At 36.8% G+C, this 19,896-nt stretch overlaps 1 protein-coding gene across 13 annotated transcripts in view; it reads left to right on the top strand.

The window, feature by feature from the left end:
* The window catches only part of LOC143223138 (uncharacterized), a 143,328-nt gene that overhangs the window by 89,342 nt on the left and 34,090 nt on the right, over positions 1 to 19,896 (top strand). For 12 of the 13 annotated variants that reach the window (XR_013012678.1, XR_013012677.1, XM_076450670.1 and 9 more), the window contains 2 exons: positions 13,176 to 13,357; positions 16,302 to 16,406. Coding sequence is in view for 11 of the 13 variants with exons in the window: in XM_076450670.1 (XP_076306785.1) it covers positions 13,176 to 13,357; positions 16,302 to 16,406 (287 nt within the window). In the remaining 2 variants the exon portion in view is untranslated. The remainder of the gene's footprint in view (positions 1 to 13,175; positions 13,358 to 16,301; positions 16,407 to 19,896) is intronic. The other variant, XM_076450674.1, reaches the window with a different exon arrangement.

A 19,896-nucleotide genomic window follows, 5' to 3' on the forward strand; every position in this document is an offset into this window, starting at 1 on the left:
GTTCTTTCAGTTTCCCTCCTCTGGGATCTAAACATCTACCCACGTGTTTTCCATGCGTGGTGATTCATGAAGGGGAGGAGAGAATCCTGGTGGTTGAGGGGGTCCAACATGAACACTGCACTTTGGCCTTAAATTCCTATAGATGGGCAGCATTGGGATGAACCCCCTTGGGTCAGTCAACTGGTCTACTTGAGCTAGGGTCAACCAAGTACCAGTGTTTGATGTTCTCAACAGGTGTTGTGGACATTGTATTTAATGCTGGTGTTTGGATATAGTGCTCACAAAACCCTCCACTACTACAGTGGGAGTGCAGACAGATCTCTCTGTACCTCCAAAAAAATAATTCTCAAACCAAATGAAAAATCTATTGACCTCCATCCTTAAAAAGTTGAATCAAATTCAACACCCATCTCTGTCCCTGACATACATTCCAGCAAACCTGAAGATCCACTTCCTTTGTTTCTGGGTACGGACATTTTCTCAGATACATCTTCTCCTCCCACTCCAAGATGCAAAATGATCATTCATTCATGTCCTCAGTCATTGAAATTCTTTTCCAACAGCAAAGACCTGCCCAATCGACCCAGAGCAGGATCCATGGAGGTTGACAGACCTCTCTCGAATAAAGACAATAGAGAAAAAAGACATGGTCATAAACAAAAGAGCTGTCTACCCAATTCACCAACACATAAATAAAAATGGCCACCTTGATACAATGGAACTATTGAGGTTTACGTTCTAATCTTGATGACATCAAAGCACTGATTGCTTCCTACCATTCTGTATGTCTTTCCTTACAGGAAACATTTCTGAAACCTGCCAATACAGTCACCTTTAGGCAGTTTTCTTTGTAAAGAAATGACAGGCTGTGTGATGGACGAGTGCATGGAGGGGTGGCATTGTTGGTTGATCAGCATGTGCCCACCCTGTTTTTGCCATTCAACACACCCTTGGAGCCTGTAGCCATCTGTGTTTCCTTGGGTCATACCATCACTGTAGAGAGATCTAACTGTTGCCTGGAGAAATATATGATCAATCAGACCTTGATGTTCTCATTGAACAGTTGCCATCTCCCTTTTTAATCCTGGGGAACTTTAATAGACATCATCCTTTCTGGGGAAATGCTAATAATGATGGGAGGGGTCGCTTCGTAGAGCGTTTGCTCTCTGATTACAAATTTCTCTTTTCAGTAGTGGTTCTTACACTTATTTCCATGCACCTAGTCAGTCCTTTACTGCTACTGATCTCTCAATTTGATCCCTTTCGCTATTCTTCCACTTTTCATGGAGGGTTGACAATAATCCATGAGGCAGTGATCACTTTCCTATAATTTTGAGAAAGACTGACCATTGTCGATGCCACTCAACAAGTGTGCCCGAGTGGAAGCTGGATCAAGCAAACTGGCCCTCCTTCACTGCTCTCGCAGAACTTGATTCTGCCATTGTCTGTAAGCTATCAATAGAAGACTGTGTGGCAGCAGTAACTGACTGTACTATACAGGCAGCTGCTCAATGTATTCCTAAAACCTCAACACATTTTCCACGATATCCTCGTTCATGGTGGAATCCTGCTTGCCACATGGCACGGAAGGCTCAAAAATGAGCCCTGGGATACTTCTTGTAGGTATCCCACACTCTCACTCCGCATTGTTTTCCAGCATGCCCGTGCACATGCTCGGCAGGTAAATGTCAAAGCCAGAAGGACTCTTGGATTAAATTCACAACCAGCATATCTTCTACCACCAGTTCCAAAGCCATATGGGACAAGATTCAAAAGGTCAGTGAGCAATACAATTCTGTCCCCTCTTGATCTTGCTCTCTGATGGCCAGGAAGTAGTTGATACCTGGAACATTGCAGATACTTTAGGTGAAAGCTTTTTCCAGGTATCTAGTAATTCTGCTTTATCCTTCACCTTTTTAGCCATCAAGACTCGAGCAGAGTGATCACCTCTTTCCTTTCAAGCTATGTCTATAATTGTCCCTTTACACTGGTGGAACTCAAACTGGCCCTTCATTGGTCTGGCAGTACATCGGTTAGACCTGATGATGTACACTATGAAATACTGCACCATCTATCTCCTGCTTCTCTTGCTGTTCTTCTGATTGTTTTTAACTGGATCTGGCAGGAGAATGTTTTTCCTGATGTCTGGCACCAGGCTATTGTCCTACCTTTCTCTAAGCCTGGGAAGGATTCCTTCAAACTACCATCAAGTTTCTTTGATGAGCTGTCTCTGTAAGACCTTAGAGAGGATGGTTAATGCTTGTCTTGTTTGGTTCCTCAAATCAAACATCTTCCTCTTGCCCGCCCAGTGTGGGTTCCCATGACAGAGTTCCACCATGGACCATCTGATTCGACTTGAAACATCAGTCAGAGAAGCCTTTCTAAAACAACAACATCTTGTATTGTCATTCTTTGACATTGAGAAGGCTTATGATACAACATAGAGTATAGCATTTTGCGAGACCTACATATATGTATGGGTAACATGGCCATTTTCCCATTTTTATTAAAAAAATTTTAATGGACAGGCAATTCCAAGCTCATGTGGGTTCGACACTTTCCTGTTATTTTCTACAGGAACTTGGAGTCCCTCATGGCTGTGTTTTGAGTGTCACACTTTTCAGTATAAAGATTAATGCCATCACTGAACAACTCCCTTTTACTATTCAGTGATGTTGAGAAAACCCACTTGTAGAGAAATATATATGTGAAAACGGCTCATTTGGGTTGAGAAAATTTTTTACGTAGAGGAGTGAACAACGTTTCAACCTTCTTCTGTCATCGTCGTGAACCTGACGATGACCGAAGAAGGTCAAAACGTTGTTTACTCCTCTACGTAAAAAATTTTCTCAACCCAAACAAGCTGTTTTTACATATATGAACTCTCTTTTACTGTTGCAAATGGGCTCTATGTTGATCACTTTCACATCTCATGTCAGTCATCGAACAAGTTATATCAAGTGGCAGCTGCAGCCTGCCCTCACTCATTTATTGAAGTGGACCACAGCAGAGGGCTTTAACTTCTTTCTCTCTCTAAAACCATTTGCATGCACTTTTGCCACCAGCAGGGTATTCATCGTGATCCTGAACTCCATATCGGTGAAGTTGTGCTGCCTGTGGTTTGTGAGACAACGTTGTTGGGCTTATTTTTGACTGTAAGTTGACCTTTATTCTATACATCAACAAGCTATGGGTTAAAGGTACAAGAGCACTGAATCTTCTCTGTGTCCTCTCTTCCACCGCTTGGGGAGTGGATTGATGTTGAATGCTAAAGATATATTGTGCTTTTATTCAGTCAAAACTAGACTCTGGATCACTGGTCTGTGGCTCTGCCAGGATGTTGGCCTTAAAGATGCTGGGCCCCATTCATCATCAAAGCTCTGCACCGGGGCTTTCTGCACTTCTCCAGTTCAGAGCTTATACATAGTCTCATGAACCTTTTTTGTACCTCTGTCATTTACAACTGTCTTTACTATGTGCTTCGAAACTTCGTTCCTTACCAAAGCATCCCACCTGAGGTTGTGTTTTCCTTCTTCAGTGGGCCATGCTTTTTCCGAACAGATGATCTGCCATTGCTCGTTTTGGCCTTCGTATCCAGGCACAGTTGGATAAACTGGGTCTGTCCTTGGATAAAATTGCTGTATCCACTGGTCACCCCATTCCACCATAGGTTATTACAATCCCCAAATCTGACCTATCTTTAAGTCATCTGAGAAAAGCAGACACTCCTATTTGGAAATACTGTCTCTTATTTGCTGAACATATCTCGAACCATCCTTCCATTCTTATTTATACAGATGGTTTGAAATCAGGTGACTGTGTGGGCTCTGTCATAGTTAGTTGTGGTTTGGTGGTTGCACACAGAATCCCATCTACAGCTTCTGTGTTCACTGCTGAACTGTGTGCCATTTTTCTTGCCCTGGATCACATAGAAGCTAAGCAGTTTTCAAATTGCACTATTTATACTGACTCGCTTAGTTCTCTAATGGCCCTGGAATTGCTTCACGTTAGTTCACACCCTGTGCTCGCTGATATTCAAAACTGGCTTGCCCATTTCTTTTTAATGTCTACTTCTATCCAGTTTTTCTGGATACTGGGATATGTTGGTATTCTTGGGTTCGAGCTCACTGACATCGCAGTTAAATCTGCCTGCTCTGGCACTATCATTGCTGTACCTGTTTCATACATGGACTACAGTCCTGTATTCGGGGTTTGGCTCCATGTCAGTTGGCAGTCAACTTGGAGTGAGCTATATGAAAACGAGCTTTTCTAAATAATACCCTCTATTGGACTTTGGCTGTCTTGCTTTTGTAAGGATTGGAAAGAGGAACTTGATCCAACTAGACTACACATTGGTCACAGTTTTTTAGCTCATTGTTTTCTTTTATCTTGAATTGATGCACAAATGTAATGTCTGTGTAACACTCAGGTCACAATAAGCCACATCTTACTATCTTGCTGTCGTTATGACTCTCAACGACAGCACCATTTTAAACATGTTCTGTCCCAAGGTTTATTTATAATGTTAGACAGTGTTATTGGCAGTGGTGACACTGTCCACCTCAGAAATGTTTTAAGTTTTTTAAAGGCCAATAATCTTTTTATTGCTATTTAAGTTTTTTTAATTTATACATTAGATTGTTTTTAATGTAATTCACTTTTAAGAATCAAAGTACAGTGATACCTCGGTTCTCGAACTTAATTCGTTCCAGAAGGCTGTTTGAAAACTGATTTGTTCGAAAACCGAATAAATTTTTTTCCACAAGAAATACTGTAAATTAAATTAATCCATTACAGACCTCAAAAATTATGCATTATGAAACATTTTAAGTAAAAATATTGCTTATTTATACCTCTGTAATAATACTTACATGCATAAAATCAACCACAAAAACTATTAACACAATAAAAAAACAATAAATGAAAATTTAACTGCACTTTACCTGTGCTGAGGAGAGCTGATGGCGTAAGTGAAAGGTGGTGAGGAACGTGGAGAGTAGGAAGGTTATTATTGTTTGGAATGGGAGTCACCTTCCATAAAAACGTCAGATAACTCTCCTCCTGGGGTTCTTTCTCTTTTCTATCTCTTTGCACTGCTACAACCTGCTTGAGACTCACTGGACCTATTTCTCACTAAAAACTTGTCTAATGAGGTTTGTTTCTGCCTGAATTTTAAAATGTTTTTGAAGCAAGACATGGCATTGTCATTGAAAAGATTTATGCTGTGGTTTGCTACAGCTTTGTCACGGTGAAATTTTTCCACATAACTTTGTAACTCCCCATTTTCCACACATCCTCCTTTCCCTCCTCCTCATCTGAAGACACTTTCTCAGTTGCTTTCTGTTGTTGCTCCTTCTGAAGGTCTTGGAGTTCTTCTGTGATGAGCTCAGTGTTGTGGTCTTCCACCAACTCCTCCACATCATCACCACTCACATTCAAGCCCATACATTTGCCTAGTGAGACAATATCCTCGACAACAGGCTCAGCCTCAAAGCCTTCAAAGTCTATCTGCTACTGAGTCTGGCCACAATTTCTTCCATGCTGAGTTCATGGTCCTCAAATACACTTCCCTCCAGGCTTTGTCTATGATCCTCAAGCAATGGAGGATATTAAAGTGATTTTTCCAGAACTCTCTGAGGGTTAACTCTGTGTCAGAGGTCACTTCAAAGCACCTTTGAAAGAGTGCTTTGGTGTAGAGTTTCTTAAAGTTTGATATGACCTGCTGGTCCATGGGCTGAATGAGAGGAGTTGTGTTAGGGGGCAAGAACTTCACTGTAACAAAACTGTACTCCTCCACCAACCCGTCTTCCAAGCCTGGTTGGTGAGCAGATGCATTGTCCGTCACAAGAAGGACCTTGAGTGGCAACTGTTTTTCCATGAGGTAATTCTTTACACTTGGGGCAAACACTTCATGGACCCACTCCATAAACAATTGCCTGGTTACCCATGCTTTACTTATTAGCCCTCCATATGACATTTAGTTTACTTTTCAGGACATTATTTTTCTTAAAAATCCTTGGGTTCTCAGAATGGTACAAAAGCAAAGGCTTATGTTTCAAGTCCCCACTTGCATTACTACATAACAGTAGAGTTAGCCTGTCCTTCATTGGCTTGTGTCCTAGCAGTGATTTCTCATCCTTGGTGATGTAGGTCCTCTTTGGCATTTTCTTCCAAAAGAGGCCTATCTCATCACAGTTGAACACTTGTTGGGGAATAAAACCATCAGCTTCAACATAGCCCTTAAATTCTCTAACAAATTTATCAGCAGCGTCTTTGTTAGAACTGACACCCTCTCCATGTCTCACTACACTATGTATGCCACTTCCTAAATTTTTTAAACCACCTCCAACTAGCCTTAAAGGCATCACTTGTATCAGCACTCATTCCAGGGGTGTTTTTCAGGAGGTCAGCATGCAACTGCTTTGGTTTCTCACAAATGATCGTCTCAGAAATGCTGTCACCAGCTAACTGTTTTTCATTTACCCAAATCAACAACAGTTTTTCTACCTGTTCCATTGTTTGTGATCTTTGTTTCATAAGCTCTGTCACTCCTTTTGCAACATCAGCTCCTTTGATGACCACTTTATTTTTCAGTACGGTGCAGACTGTAGACTTCGCCATACCAAACTGTGTAGCAAGGTCAGATATGCGAACATCACTCTCATACTTCACTATGAGATCTTTTTTCATCTATTGTGGCTCTAACAACTTTTCTTTTTGGTTTGCTGCTTTCATTATCCTTAAATAAGCCTCATGGTGGCTTATTTAATCAGAATATTTAGAAAAACAACAACAACAACAACAAAAAGAAAAATGAGAACGTTCACAGCAGGTTTTAGCAGGCTTGTGGACTGCTGTGGACTGAGCGACAGGTGTGGGTAAAATGTTTTGGGCAAGCTTGGTGTGGGCTGAAAATGGTTGAAGAGTCATTCAGGTCATCAGTCGGGTTATTTTGGGGGTTCGGGCCATGACAGCTTGGTTTGGGAGCCAAGTTTATGTTTGACAACCAAGACATGTTTTTCTCAAACAATATGTTCGAAAACCGAATCGTTCAAGAAGGGAGTTGTTTGAGAACCGAGGTACCACTGTAAATTTAGTTCTATTTAAATTAGAAAATAGCTGTAACATCAAATAACTTGAAACCAGGACTGGAAAGGCCAACTTCAGGTGATTAATGCTGCTGTTTGAACTACCTGTTAGTCATCCTGGGAGAGTTATAATTAAAATTTTGCTACAAGTCTTTTTAAACTTTTATTACTTTACTTTCTGAAAGTGGCCGTAATGTCAAATAACTCAAAACCAGGACTGGAAAGGCCATTTTCATGTGACTAATGGTGGTTTTTGAACTTACCTGTCAGTCTTCCTTGTGAGTTATGATAATTACAGTTATGCTACAGAAAGTCCTTTACAACTTGTATTACTGAACGTTTTCTCTTATTACTGTAGACTAGATGTAAAAATTGGATTTAATTCAATTTTTGTTTTTAATTCAAAAATTAAACTTTGTTTTGTTTTACCTTAATTTCCTTTTATGAATTTTACTAATTTTACTTTAATTTTAATTTTTTACCAGATGTTTGATGCAGATAGCCTAGTTGCTTTGGGCCATAAAACACCAAACCAACCAACCAAACAAACAAAATCTACATTGTACTGCCATGTTGATTTGTGCTTTCCATTCTATGGCTTTGTGGTGCTCACTGTTGAGATGTGGTGTTTCACAAGATTGTGTAAATGTGAATAAACTCATGACATTTGCTTCATAAACTAACCCATTACAGATTGTACTACCCATGGACTTTATGGGTAAAGCAGAAGGGGATAGCTATCCATCTTTATTGCACATTAATTAAATAAATCAGGATGGTCAGCTTTTCAAAATAGGGTTTTGTGTTCACCCATTGCACTTTCTCAGGTTATGATGTTTTTCCAGAATTTTGTGCTTATTTTAACTCTCCTTTCTTCAAGTGAAAAATGAGAGTCCTTACCAATTCCAAGTCATTGGGGTGGTAGACTAGGGAAGCACCCTGCTAAATGTATTCCACATTAAGACAACACCACTCAGTACAGAGTGGGGCAGTAGTGTTCTGTTGGTATACTGTTCTCCAATATGCATTAGACAATTACTGTGGAGTAGGATGTCAAACTGTAGTTCACTGCCTTTGATTGAGAGCTTTCAGCCTACCCCTGCAGAGATGTTGGTACCCTGCAGCTGGGTTTTTGATGTAGAGTTAACCAATCAACATAAACCCTCAAGCACATTAAAGGTTGTTTGTTTTCCTCCCTTGATTATGCTTCACCTTTGTTATGAGTCACAAGAGGGGTAAGGGTATTTATTCCAGTATATTCTTTTGTTATCTCTCATGTATTTTTTTCATGGATGTTATTGCTTATTGAATGGTTATGGTTGGTTTTCACAGTGAGGGAATGGATTTTGTTTATATGGACATCCTTTTGATACTGTTTGTTGGGTTCTTGAATCAAGATTTTATTCAAATAACACATATCATGCCCTGGGTTTGAGGTGGTTCTAGATTCCCTCCAGTCTGTGATGCTTGAGGTGAAGATGTTATGATTCTTATCGTACCCCCGTGTGATGTTGATTCCTGGTAGCATGGGTTTTGTATGTAGTTAACTTAATGAGTATGGTCTGTCGCACACCCTCGGCACTTTACACTGTGAAGTTCATTCTTTGTTTACCCACTGTTCTGCTTCATGGGGTTGACTTCCATATGTCTAGTTAAGGATTCAGATATTTCTCCTACTTCAGTTCACTCTCACTTGGATGTGCCTCTATTCTTTCTCTTCCTTTTTTCTCTACTCTTTATGGATGGGCAAACAGTAAAACTGGTCAGAAGTGGTGATGTTCCTCTCTTCAGATCTTCTGATCTGACTCTCTCATATGTGGAGGTATCCTCTGGATGCTTTCAGGAACTGTGTGTGTTCTTCCCTCTCAATGGTCCCTTCTCTCAATCACTGTGGGGTTTTAGCCAATCTTTTAAGAAGAGGGAAGTAGTATATGGGAAGTTATAATTTTCTTCCTATGGTGAATATGTTTTTCTGAAAGGTGCTTCCCTTCTCTCACACTTCCCACTCTTTCTCCCCATAGTCTTCCAGTGCTTCAGTCTTGCCATATTTTGAAGTGATAGTTTGGTAGAGAGTCATTGTAGGTCACATGAATATACTAAGCTCCTATTGCTCTAAACAATGTTCCCAACTTTAGACCTATTATGTGTTGCACCAGCCTAAGATGTAATCATCATTAGACTGTAACTTTCCACCAGGAGGAAGATGACACATCCTTCATAGGCAGTAATCTCCATGTACTCTGCAATTTTAATAAAGGTCATCCTGTCCTTTGCAGTGCTTGTCTTCAGATGTTTCTCTTAGGATGTAATCTGAATTCTTTTTGTATTATGTTACACTTTTGTCATTCTTCTTTCTTTAAATTTCTTTATTATGGACAAGAACAATACTATATTTTAAACTTTCAGCTACAATTTTGCTTTATATATCTTCAGTTTGATTAATTTTTAAGTAAATTTGTACCTTTGGGATATATACCACATTGTTTGTTCTGTAATTTGACCTAACACATTGGTCTTATCCTGTACTTTGCATAATTGTCATTGGGGTTATGCATCATTGACATACTTGGTTCATTTTATTCATCAAAAATAACAATAAAGTAAATATATTTAAAAATAAATCTTGAATTTTATAACATTCCTTATTCAAAAAAAGAAAAAAGAAACCACATCAAAATCAGTTTTGTGAATTAAGTGGATTATGCATCCATATTTCCCCATTTCTGCTGTCTTCCAAGGTTCTTGGCACTTTTTCATATGTATCAACCAATACTGTAATCTAGGATTCCTGACATCTTGCTTCTGTTACTTCATGTGAGCCTGCCTCATCTGGTAATGTGTTACACCACTGTTATTTCTACTGCTATTTGTACTTTTTCTTCTTTTTTTGGACATGATTAAGGTGGTACCACCTTTATTGTTCATTGCTTGGATTCTACAGGTACATGTCTATTGTAATTTCTTTCTTGAGTTATTTTTTGTCAAATCTTATGCTTTCTTGTTGACTGAGTCTCCATCACTTGAATATTTTCTTTCAGGTTAGGGATATCCTCCTTTTCACTTTTTCTTTCTGTACATCTCTTTACCATCTCTTTCTTAACTTCATTATTCTCATGATTTCACATCTTTTAGGGGCTTTGTATCAGGATTGTGTCAACTTTACTGGGCAACATGCACATACCTGTTTTTCACTTTGCTGTAGATTTTCTTCCATTTAACTAATCTTTTTTATTTCTGTGATGTATTTCATCAGTTTGGTTTATTTTCTGACTTTTACCTTCCTTATTCTTCTCTCTAGATCCTCTGTCTTGCATCATTTCTTTATGATGCAGTTTTATTAAGATGTTTCTTCTACTTTGGCACTTTGAGCAAGTGCAACTTAATAACAGCTATGCCTTCTCACTTTGGTTTCTTGGCTTTGTAAACAGGTGGCCTTAATAAGTTTTTCCTTATATGACCTTGTGGGGTAACCCCTTTCTTTGTTCTTTGTTCTCTTGTTACTGTTCAAGGTCTCCCACCTCTTTGCTACAACTCAGTGAGTTCCTCAGGCACATTTTCAGTATTTTTTTTTTACTTCTATTCACATGTTTTGAATGCCATGGGATGATTCCTTTACTCCTATCTAGTATTTTATTCCTGATCTTTTGACATTCCTATGAATACAGGGTTGTTGGTGGCATTCATCAATCTTTATTATTTGATGCAACTCTGGCCTTTTATTGTTTCCTGATGGTTGGTTCCCACTCTGCTGGTGGCTCAGTATGAGATCTCAAACATGTTCTCGACACCAAAGATAATCTTTCTATCTTTTGCTGCTTTAATTTGTATCCCCAGTGGTTGAACATTCAGTTTTCATACCTTCCCTTCAAGTTGGCTCTAATTCAGTTCTTTTCTTTTTTGGGTCTGGTGTGTTTCTGGTTAGCAATTACATTCTTGAAGCCCATGTTCCATTCTTTTTTTAATGTTTTGTTACAACTTGCCCTGTTCAATGTGACATTCTTTGTTGCAACCTCCCTTCTCTTGAAGGATTTGTCTTGCTTGGGGTGGCAGAATTAATTTTTCAATTCAGTCTTAGTTCCCACTTTTTATCTTATTTACTTAAGAGTCTTTCTCACTTTGTATGCACGGCAGACCTAATCCACATTATTATGCACTAGAGGCTTGGAGGTTTGAATTTCAAGGCTCTCATCTCATTTCCTGCATGAAGAGTTTTGTCTCTCTTGGAATCTTTCTTGAGCCCCTTGTTTCTCTTGAAGGTACCCATAAATGGGTCCTTCAGTAGTTTCTAATTTATTACTTTGGGTGTATCTAGATATAAACTGTCTTCTTTCCTCTCTTGTGACTGGTTAATTCAATTCTACATGATTCTGGACATTTCTGTTGCCCCAGACTTGCTTCTGTTTTGATCCCCTCTTTTCTCCACAATATGTCTATAGGGTTGTTTGCTCATGCCTGGAATTCCATATTTATGGTGAGTTCATCACAGATAACACAATGTGTTGTTTTGAGCTTTATACCAACCCACCCTATAGATACCTTTTTTTCACCACTTCCCCTGTGGTTAGATTTACTTCCGGAGGCCTGATCCATTTGTGGCATCTGTTCTTCTGAGGAGAGATTTCTCTATTTCTATATCATTGTGATCTTGGAAGTTCTTCAGGCTTTCTCACTTTTGTCTGTCTGGTCTTCTTATAATGATACATTATGACTCTTTTACTATTGTTTCTTCCATTTTCTAGGATATACTTACTTCAGGGACTGTTTTCTGTATTCTGGATTTTCTCTTTTGGATGCATAACTAACACATTCTGTGGTCAGCCTGTCATGTCTTTGAAGCTCAGGTATTTTTTAAATCTGATCTCACCTGAGCCTGGAATTTTCTTTCATAGTAGTTTATCCATCCCTTTGTCATTTTCTTCCAATCTACCCTTCACTTCTCCATTGTGGGAGCTATACTCTCACTTTTGTCAGTCTCCTCCCATACTCTTTACTACAAGGACAAATTAATCTTCTTTGATCACATCTCTCTCCATTACATTTGGATGGCTTAGTAAGATGATTGGATGTTTTCCCATTCATTCTTCTTTCCCTGTATTATCATTTTGACACAGACTATCTCATTTTTTTTCTGTATAGCCTTTTCACAGTGTCTCTTATACTGTCCATCTTTAAGGCTTTTTTCACTGTGGGACTTTCTTTCCTCTGTTAATTTGACTACTTCTATTTTGCCTGGTTTTGTTATACTTTAAATTATTCTTTTATTGGTGATTACCCCTTATGTGTTTTCACATCTGTGTCTATCTTCTTGTCTTTAACCATCTACACCTGCTCTTTGAGACCTCAAACACAGGGATGTAGATAACCCTAACACATTAATTGTCACATTCTTTATATCACAGGAGGTTTCACCTACCCTGGCATTCATCTCCTTTTAGTCACCACTAAAATAATATTATGAGATTATCCTAGACATGGTATACTTAAAATAGTGTAAAGATCCCTGAGTGTATTATTGAGTTACAGCATTCTGGAAATAATGCTGTATTTTCTATCTTAATGGAATTCTGTGTGGAAGGACCATATGAATTTCATCATAATAATACAGTATCCCTTAGCATTACGTATGGCATGTTCATCAGTAGTTTAGGTAGATGCAGATGAATCACTCTGACCCTTTGAGGGACAAAGGATGGATTCTGAAATTTCACTAATTGGGGACATACTTGCAAGAGGAGTGTTATTATATTTTATCGAATGTGTACTAATGATTGTTGAAAAATGTTAATAATATTGTGGTTAATTCTTAAATGTGGTAACTAATTATTAGAATGTGCTCTTTTAGGCTAAATAAAATGTTTTCTTTAAAGGTGGAATTTCACATGGTTATATGGATATGTATTAATTTGTATTTTACTAGAAATATGGCAATATCCAGTATTATTGATTAAGAGTTGTTTATTGCTTTTTTATTTTATTTTTCACCATGTATGCTTAATTTTTCTTTTAGAAACATATTAATTGAGAATAACGTTACAAATTGCTATATTAAAACACATTTACAATTTCCATTAATTTTATTTTGTTTAGTTACTACTCAACCTCCATCATGGCCAGAGGAAAGTGATAAACAAAGTAGCAGGATATATTCCTCAATTTCTCCTACTCGTTCAGATAGCCAACATGCCTTATCAGGGTTGAAGTTTAATTTAGGCTACCAAAAGTCTTCACGTTCTCCTCCTCTTTACTCTCCTGTTCTGGAAAAATCTCAAGTAGGTTTTAAAGACTGATTTAATAAAAAATCAATTGGCACTCATGTTTGATTAGATGTAGATTGAATGAGAGAATGGAAGTGAATTGATCTCTTCACTATGAAAACTATATATTATTTTAGAAAATCTGAAATTAAGACCATTACTGTTTTTAATCATTTTATTTCAGGTAGGCTGCTTCAAATGATAATTCACTAGAAAATCATAGGATTAACATTTAAACATATGGATAAAACACCCCTAATTAACTTATTATTTAAGCTGCTATGCCAATCGTAACTGGGGAATTGAAGTTAAACTAATTAATACTAAACTACCAACTGTGAGATACAACATTAAAAGCACTTTGTGAACAAGTTAATTTACATTGAAGTTTTGCAACTATTTTAGACCTGTTTAGTATGTTTTGTGGAAATGTTGAATTATGTGTCTTATTTCTTAGGAAATCTAGATAAATATATTTTTTAACGTTTTACTTTTTTGTTTTCATGAGAACTTTAATGAAACAAGATTGAACAAGAGAACCATAGAATGTATCTTATGAGCAACAAAGTTTGAACAGTGGTTGCCTGTCTCATTTTTCATTTTGAATTAATCTTTAATTCATGTACTGTCATAATGTATCAGGTCATCCCTTATGTAATGTTCAATTTTAGGTTCAGAAAAAGAGAAAGGATTTCAAATGCTTTTAATGTAATTTAATCAATAATGTATGTTCCATTATTATTAATTACTTCTTGCCAACAATTCACAAGCTTCTGAATGGTACATTATAAAATTCTTAGGGTTTGGAGGTAAAGAATGTAAAGAGGGTAATTTTGACATCTTCATGTGTTCCAAGCTCTTTTGTATCAAGATACGAGGTCTATTCAAAAAATACACGGACTGTTTGAATTGCGCGGCTCCAGTTGGTTCCAGGGGAATCCGCTTGGTGTTGCTAGGTTCGCACAGCTCAGCTGATTAAGACGCCATTTCCCGATTGCAGATATCTTCATTTGTGTATTAGCTACGCAGTTTTAAGTGAAGTGCAATTTTTTCGTTTGGTGGGTTTCAGAATGAATGACCTGAAGGAGCAAGGACTTGCTCTGAAATTTTGTGTTAAACTTGGAAAATCTGCGACTGAAACTTTTGCTATGCTTAACACGGCTTACGGTGATGTTGCTATGAAGCGTACGGCATGTTTCAAGTGGCATGAACGTTTTAAGGATGGTCGACAGTCCATTGAAGATGATGAGCGTCCTGGACGTCCTTCCACGTCAACTGACGACCCACACGTCGACAAAACCAACACCCTGGTGCGGGTAACTCGACGTCTGACTGTCAGGGAGCTTGCTGAAGAGTGTGGGATATCAGTTGGATCTTGTTACAAGATTTTGATCGAAAAATTGCTGCGAAATTTGTGCCTCAGAACTCGTGAGTTTTTTGGCCAAACACTCGATCACTGTTCTTTCCCACCCCCCTTACTCACCTGACCTTGCTCCTTGCAATTTTTTCTTTTTCTCCAAACTCAAAAGACCCTTGAAAGGAAGAAGATTTGAGACGATTCCCGAGATTAAGGCAAATGGAACGAAGGAGCTGGAGGACATTACAAAAGAAGCGTACCAGGACTGTTTCAACAAGTGGAAACACCATTGGGATAAATGTGTGCATTGGGGAGGAGAGTACTTTGAAGGGGTCCCAGACCTGTAACTTCTAAATAAAGTACATTTTGTTTTATGACGTCAGTCCGAATATTTTTTGAACAGCCCTCATATTTCTGCAAACTTTGGAATAGATGTTAATCAGATGGGGCAAAGTCTGTAGAATAAGGAGGATGTGGAAGGTTTTTCCAGTCTAGCTTTTCAGTCTTTTCAGGTGTGATCCTTCCTGTATGGGGTCGTGTGTATTATCCTGGTGTAACACAATACCTTTATGATTGATCAAAGCAGGCCTCTTTCCTTTCAGTGCAACATTCAAGTGCTGTAACTGTTGACAATAGAAGTCTGATGTAATCATTACATTGAGTGGCAGCAACTCAAAGTGGATCACACCAACAATATCCCACCAAAATGCTTAACAAGTCTTTTCCAGGGTGGAGGTCCATTCTGGGCTGTGCTTTAGCCAGATTACCTGCACTGAGCCATTGTCTGCAGCATTTGACATTTTTATAATATATTCATTTTTCATCTCCAATCAGTAACCTGTCCAAAGAAGGTGAGTTACATTCATGAGAGTTGCTTTAAGGTTGGCTTCTGTCAAATCATGGGGGACCCATTTTCCAAGTTTTGACACCTTTCCAAGCTGTTGCAGATGATGGTGAACTCTTGAATGGGTTGAATTAAGCTTCTGTGCTAGTTCTTCAACTGTTACAGCACAATCTTCATCAGGTGCAGCTAGCAGCAAGTCATCATTAAACTTAACAGGATGACCTGAATGTGGTGCATCACTTAAGCTGTCGTCACCTGATCTGAACTTCTGAAATCACCTTTTACATTTTCTTTCATTGAGAGACTCTGTACTGTAAACATCTTGAATGTTTCATGTAGTTTCTGCTACAGTGTTGCCCTTTTTTTAAACTCATAAAGCATTGTATGCCCAATTTGCTCCTCGAACGCATTCATCTTCATAAAGGTTTATTTGATTAACGATCTGAAAAAGTGGAGTTGAGTTAGTTTCTTTTATTTGTCTGAACATCTTTATGCACGTCCTACTACATATTTTAGTCATTAAAGCCTGCTACAAAGACAAAAATGAAGAATTTTCTGTATTAAATTTGTGGACATTACTTATGGTATGACCTGATAGTTAGCACTAATACATTATTTCTTCTGATATTGAATTTATTAATGAGGGTTAAGTCATCTAGAAATCTTTAAACAATGCTTTATGAATTTTATATGTAAGTGTTCTTTTACTTGGGTTTTCTTCTTCCTAGTAAATATCTCATTGGTTTGTGTGTTTTTAGAAGGAAATAATGTTTGGGGGAGGACACAGTCCACTAAGTCAAGCATCCTTATTGACTGATAAAAGAATTCCTGCAGCCAGATTGACCAGATCACTCAATAGACAGGTTAAATTGCTGTTGCTTTTATGTTGTTCAATAATATAGTCTCAAAAAGAAAAAAGAAAAAAGGATTGCAATCTGTTCTCTTGGTAAAATTTCCAAATTCTAATCCATGAGATAGATGGTTATTCAAAGACTCTTTGTATTGCAAAATATATTTCATGTATAAGAGACTTATCTGATGTGTCTTCATTCTGAATTCAAATTTAAACCATGAAGTTGAAACATTGTTCTATACTTCATTTTAATAAAAGGTTTAACATCCATACCAACAGTCTTGAGATACATTTTTACTTCAAGTGGGTTTCTAGTCATCATGCATGAAATATTCTGTTTCTTATATTATTTCATTTTAAAGCATTCATAAGTATTTGTTCATTTTTTATTTCACATTCAGAATAATAATGTATTTGACAGAGTGTGTTTTCTTACAGTGTTATGTTAGAGATCATCTGAAGATATCCAAATTTTAATTCAGTTTATCACATTTTTAAAGAATATTCTTTAAATAATTCACTTATTTATATTTTGTGCTAAGTTTTCTGCTTTTCTGCATCTGTTCAGAGAACTATTAACAGTATTGTTACTTGTTGGTTATTTTACTTTTAACAAGACCGTAATATGCGTATGCTATTTGTGTAAATATTTCTTTAACAATTTTGTTGAGAGAAATTGTTGTTATAAAAATAATGGTTGGTCTTTACTTCCTTTTTCATGATAACATCATTAACCAGATTATTTTACTCTATTTCAAGGAAAATGTTTTATCACTTAACTCCAGTAAGTCATATTTTTGCATTTGTGAATAGGCAAAAAAGTCTAGTGGTACAAATATTTCTTAAATCCTCAAGTGAGACATCTACTGGAACATATTGGTAATTTTAAAAAAAAAATTAATAAACAAAAAAGTGGATTTCTGTAGTTATGTTTCTATTTATATTCAACTAATCGTAAAAGCTTTAAATAATAAGTATTAGAATGGTAGCCCGTTTATTTCATTTACTTTAAGTCTAAATAAAAAATCTTGCACATATAAAAACAAGCATAAGAAAGGTATTCTATTAATTACATTTACTTGAGACAGTTTTACTGTTGTTTATTGTTCTTTTATAATGTTATATTTCAAGTTTTTTGTCATCTAATTTTTTGGAAAAAGAAGAGTATTACTGTTTAAATCAGGGGTTCTTAACCAGGGGTGCCCGCACCCCTAGGGGGTGCGAGGATGCCCATGAATAATTAAAGCAAATTTATATTTTTACATAAGAGTATGCTTTATATTTTTACCTTTTTTTATATTTAAGTTTCCAGGGGGTGCGAGAAATGATTACTGATTTGAAAGGGGTGCAAACACTGAAAAAGGTTAAGAACCACTGGTTTAAATGGAGCAACTTTTACCATGTCTTGCAATAAATCAATAACATTTTTTCACTTCACACAGAAAACTCATTCAAATAAAGTTTGAATTAGGTACCTCTGAAATATTAGCCCTTTTTTATTGAATTGTTCACACGCTGTCATCCACCATATGCCTTAAATTCTGAAGTTCCATAATGAAATGCAAGACATTTATCAACTTATCCACAATTCTATATTTTCCCACCATCCACATGACTTATTACCATAAGCTAGATTATCTTGTTGGTTGTTGTTTTATGATTTTACTCTGTATGAATTCTGAAATCAATGATAACTATTGCTGTTAATGTTTTTACTAGTAATGGGAATTTGATAACTTCTAAAGAAGCTTTTCTCATATAATATGCAGGAAGAGACCTTGACTGTGTTGTTGATCCTTTTTTTTAATTTAAGCTGTTATTTTTATTTTTGGCTGTAGATATCTATAGTGGGTTTTACATTTATGTGGCTGTTCAGTTGTAAAACATCTGCTTTTTTATTATGATGGTGATAAAAAAGAAAAGGAAGAATCTTTCATTAGGCGTGTTCATCATCATTGTTTGAAAAGAAAAATTCATCAGCTTGTTTTAATTACAAAGAAGCTTCTGTTTGGCTATTTGATCTGGTTCATAAGTATGCTCTATTTACATCTTGAATTAACTCTTTTACACATTAGGGTGCTAATGTCATGTTGGATGATTCAGTTATTAAATTTTTGTTTTCCACATTCTGATTTTCAGATAATTTTTATACTTTATAAAATAGCCCTTTTGTTGGGTTGTCTTCTTCTGTTCATTCTATTTCTCGAGTTCTTTTTTACCCTCATGTCTTTTTTTTTTTTTTTGAGGAAAATTTTCATGATATCTTCTACTTTAACCTATCATTAATTTCTGTCTTACACACTATGAATTTGTTTTGAACCTCTCTTTATTAGTGTGGTAATTAACTTCCATCAATTATTTTTCTCATGGTTATTTTATTCAGGATCAAATTTTTTATCTTGCAGTTTTCTTTCATTGCATTTCTCACAGGTGGAGTTTTTGTTACCATGTGATTTTTATATTCTTTATGCCTTGGCCTGTCATACTTCATTACAGGTTACATCCCTCCCTTTTACTTTCCCTCTGACTCTAAAGAGTTTTCTCGATTGAGACACTATGTTGGGAAATCAGTGCCATTATGGAATGGAATGTTTTAGAAGCAACAGCTTACATCATCACATTAGAGCTCTGTGTTATTTTATCATACTTGCTTTTAGTCCTGCCTGTTGTATATTACTATTCTGTGTTTACAATGGTAGCTTACATCAACAATTAGTGTGGTATTCATTCTTACAATCTTTATTTTGCTGCAATTTCTCCACTTATTTGACTTTATTCTCAATAGGTTCTACCTTGAGTCATGGTGTGATGAACATATAACAAACTCTCTTTTTTTGGGAATATCCAGCTTTTTCCCAAGAAGCAGATTCTTCTCCTTGTGGCTTTTTAGTGGCTTTGCAGATGTTTAGGTCAGTCATCAAATGATATTTCCACGATATTTTGGAATCATCACCTTTTACTTCACTGGTCCACATTTCCTCATTCGAGTTTTCTGACTATGAATTGTTTTGGTCAATCTTGAGAGAACTGTTTTTCTTGGCTGCTCTATAAAATCAGTTATATAAAGTGTCAGATTCTTTTCATCTCTTCAATCTGAAAAAGTCATCCATGGCTTTTCCTATTATGTTTAATTTTTAATAGAGATTCAGTCCCATTACAATCTTGAGCACCAATTCGCACGCTTAATATTTAATATGTCAAGGTTGACTGTTGTTAAGCCTTGTCCAAGAATCCCAGCTTTCTTGTAGATGCATCAGACATTTACTTGGATCATATACCTTATTTTGTTGGAAGGTCTTATACCTGATCTGGATTTTTTTATTGGGAAAAACTTTTTATGCTCAGCCACGTTTCTCATTACTATCTCATACATACTAAATCTTTTAGAAAGACCAATAAAAGGTTGTGTATACCATATACAAATCATACCCCTTGTATCTTGTTCTGGCTATGTTGACAAATTAATGTATGAATTTGATGCTTCATATATCCTATAATAT

This window comes from Tachypleus tridentatus, chromosome 8, assembly GCF_004210375.1.
Source record: "Tachypleus tridentatus isolate NWPU-2018 chromosome 8, ASM421037v1, whole genome shotgun sequence".
Taxonomy (NCBI): Eukaryota; Metazoa; Arthropoda; class Merostomata; order Xiphosura; family Limulidae; genus Tachypleus; species Tachypleus tridentatus.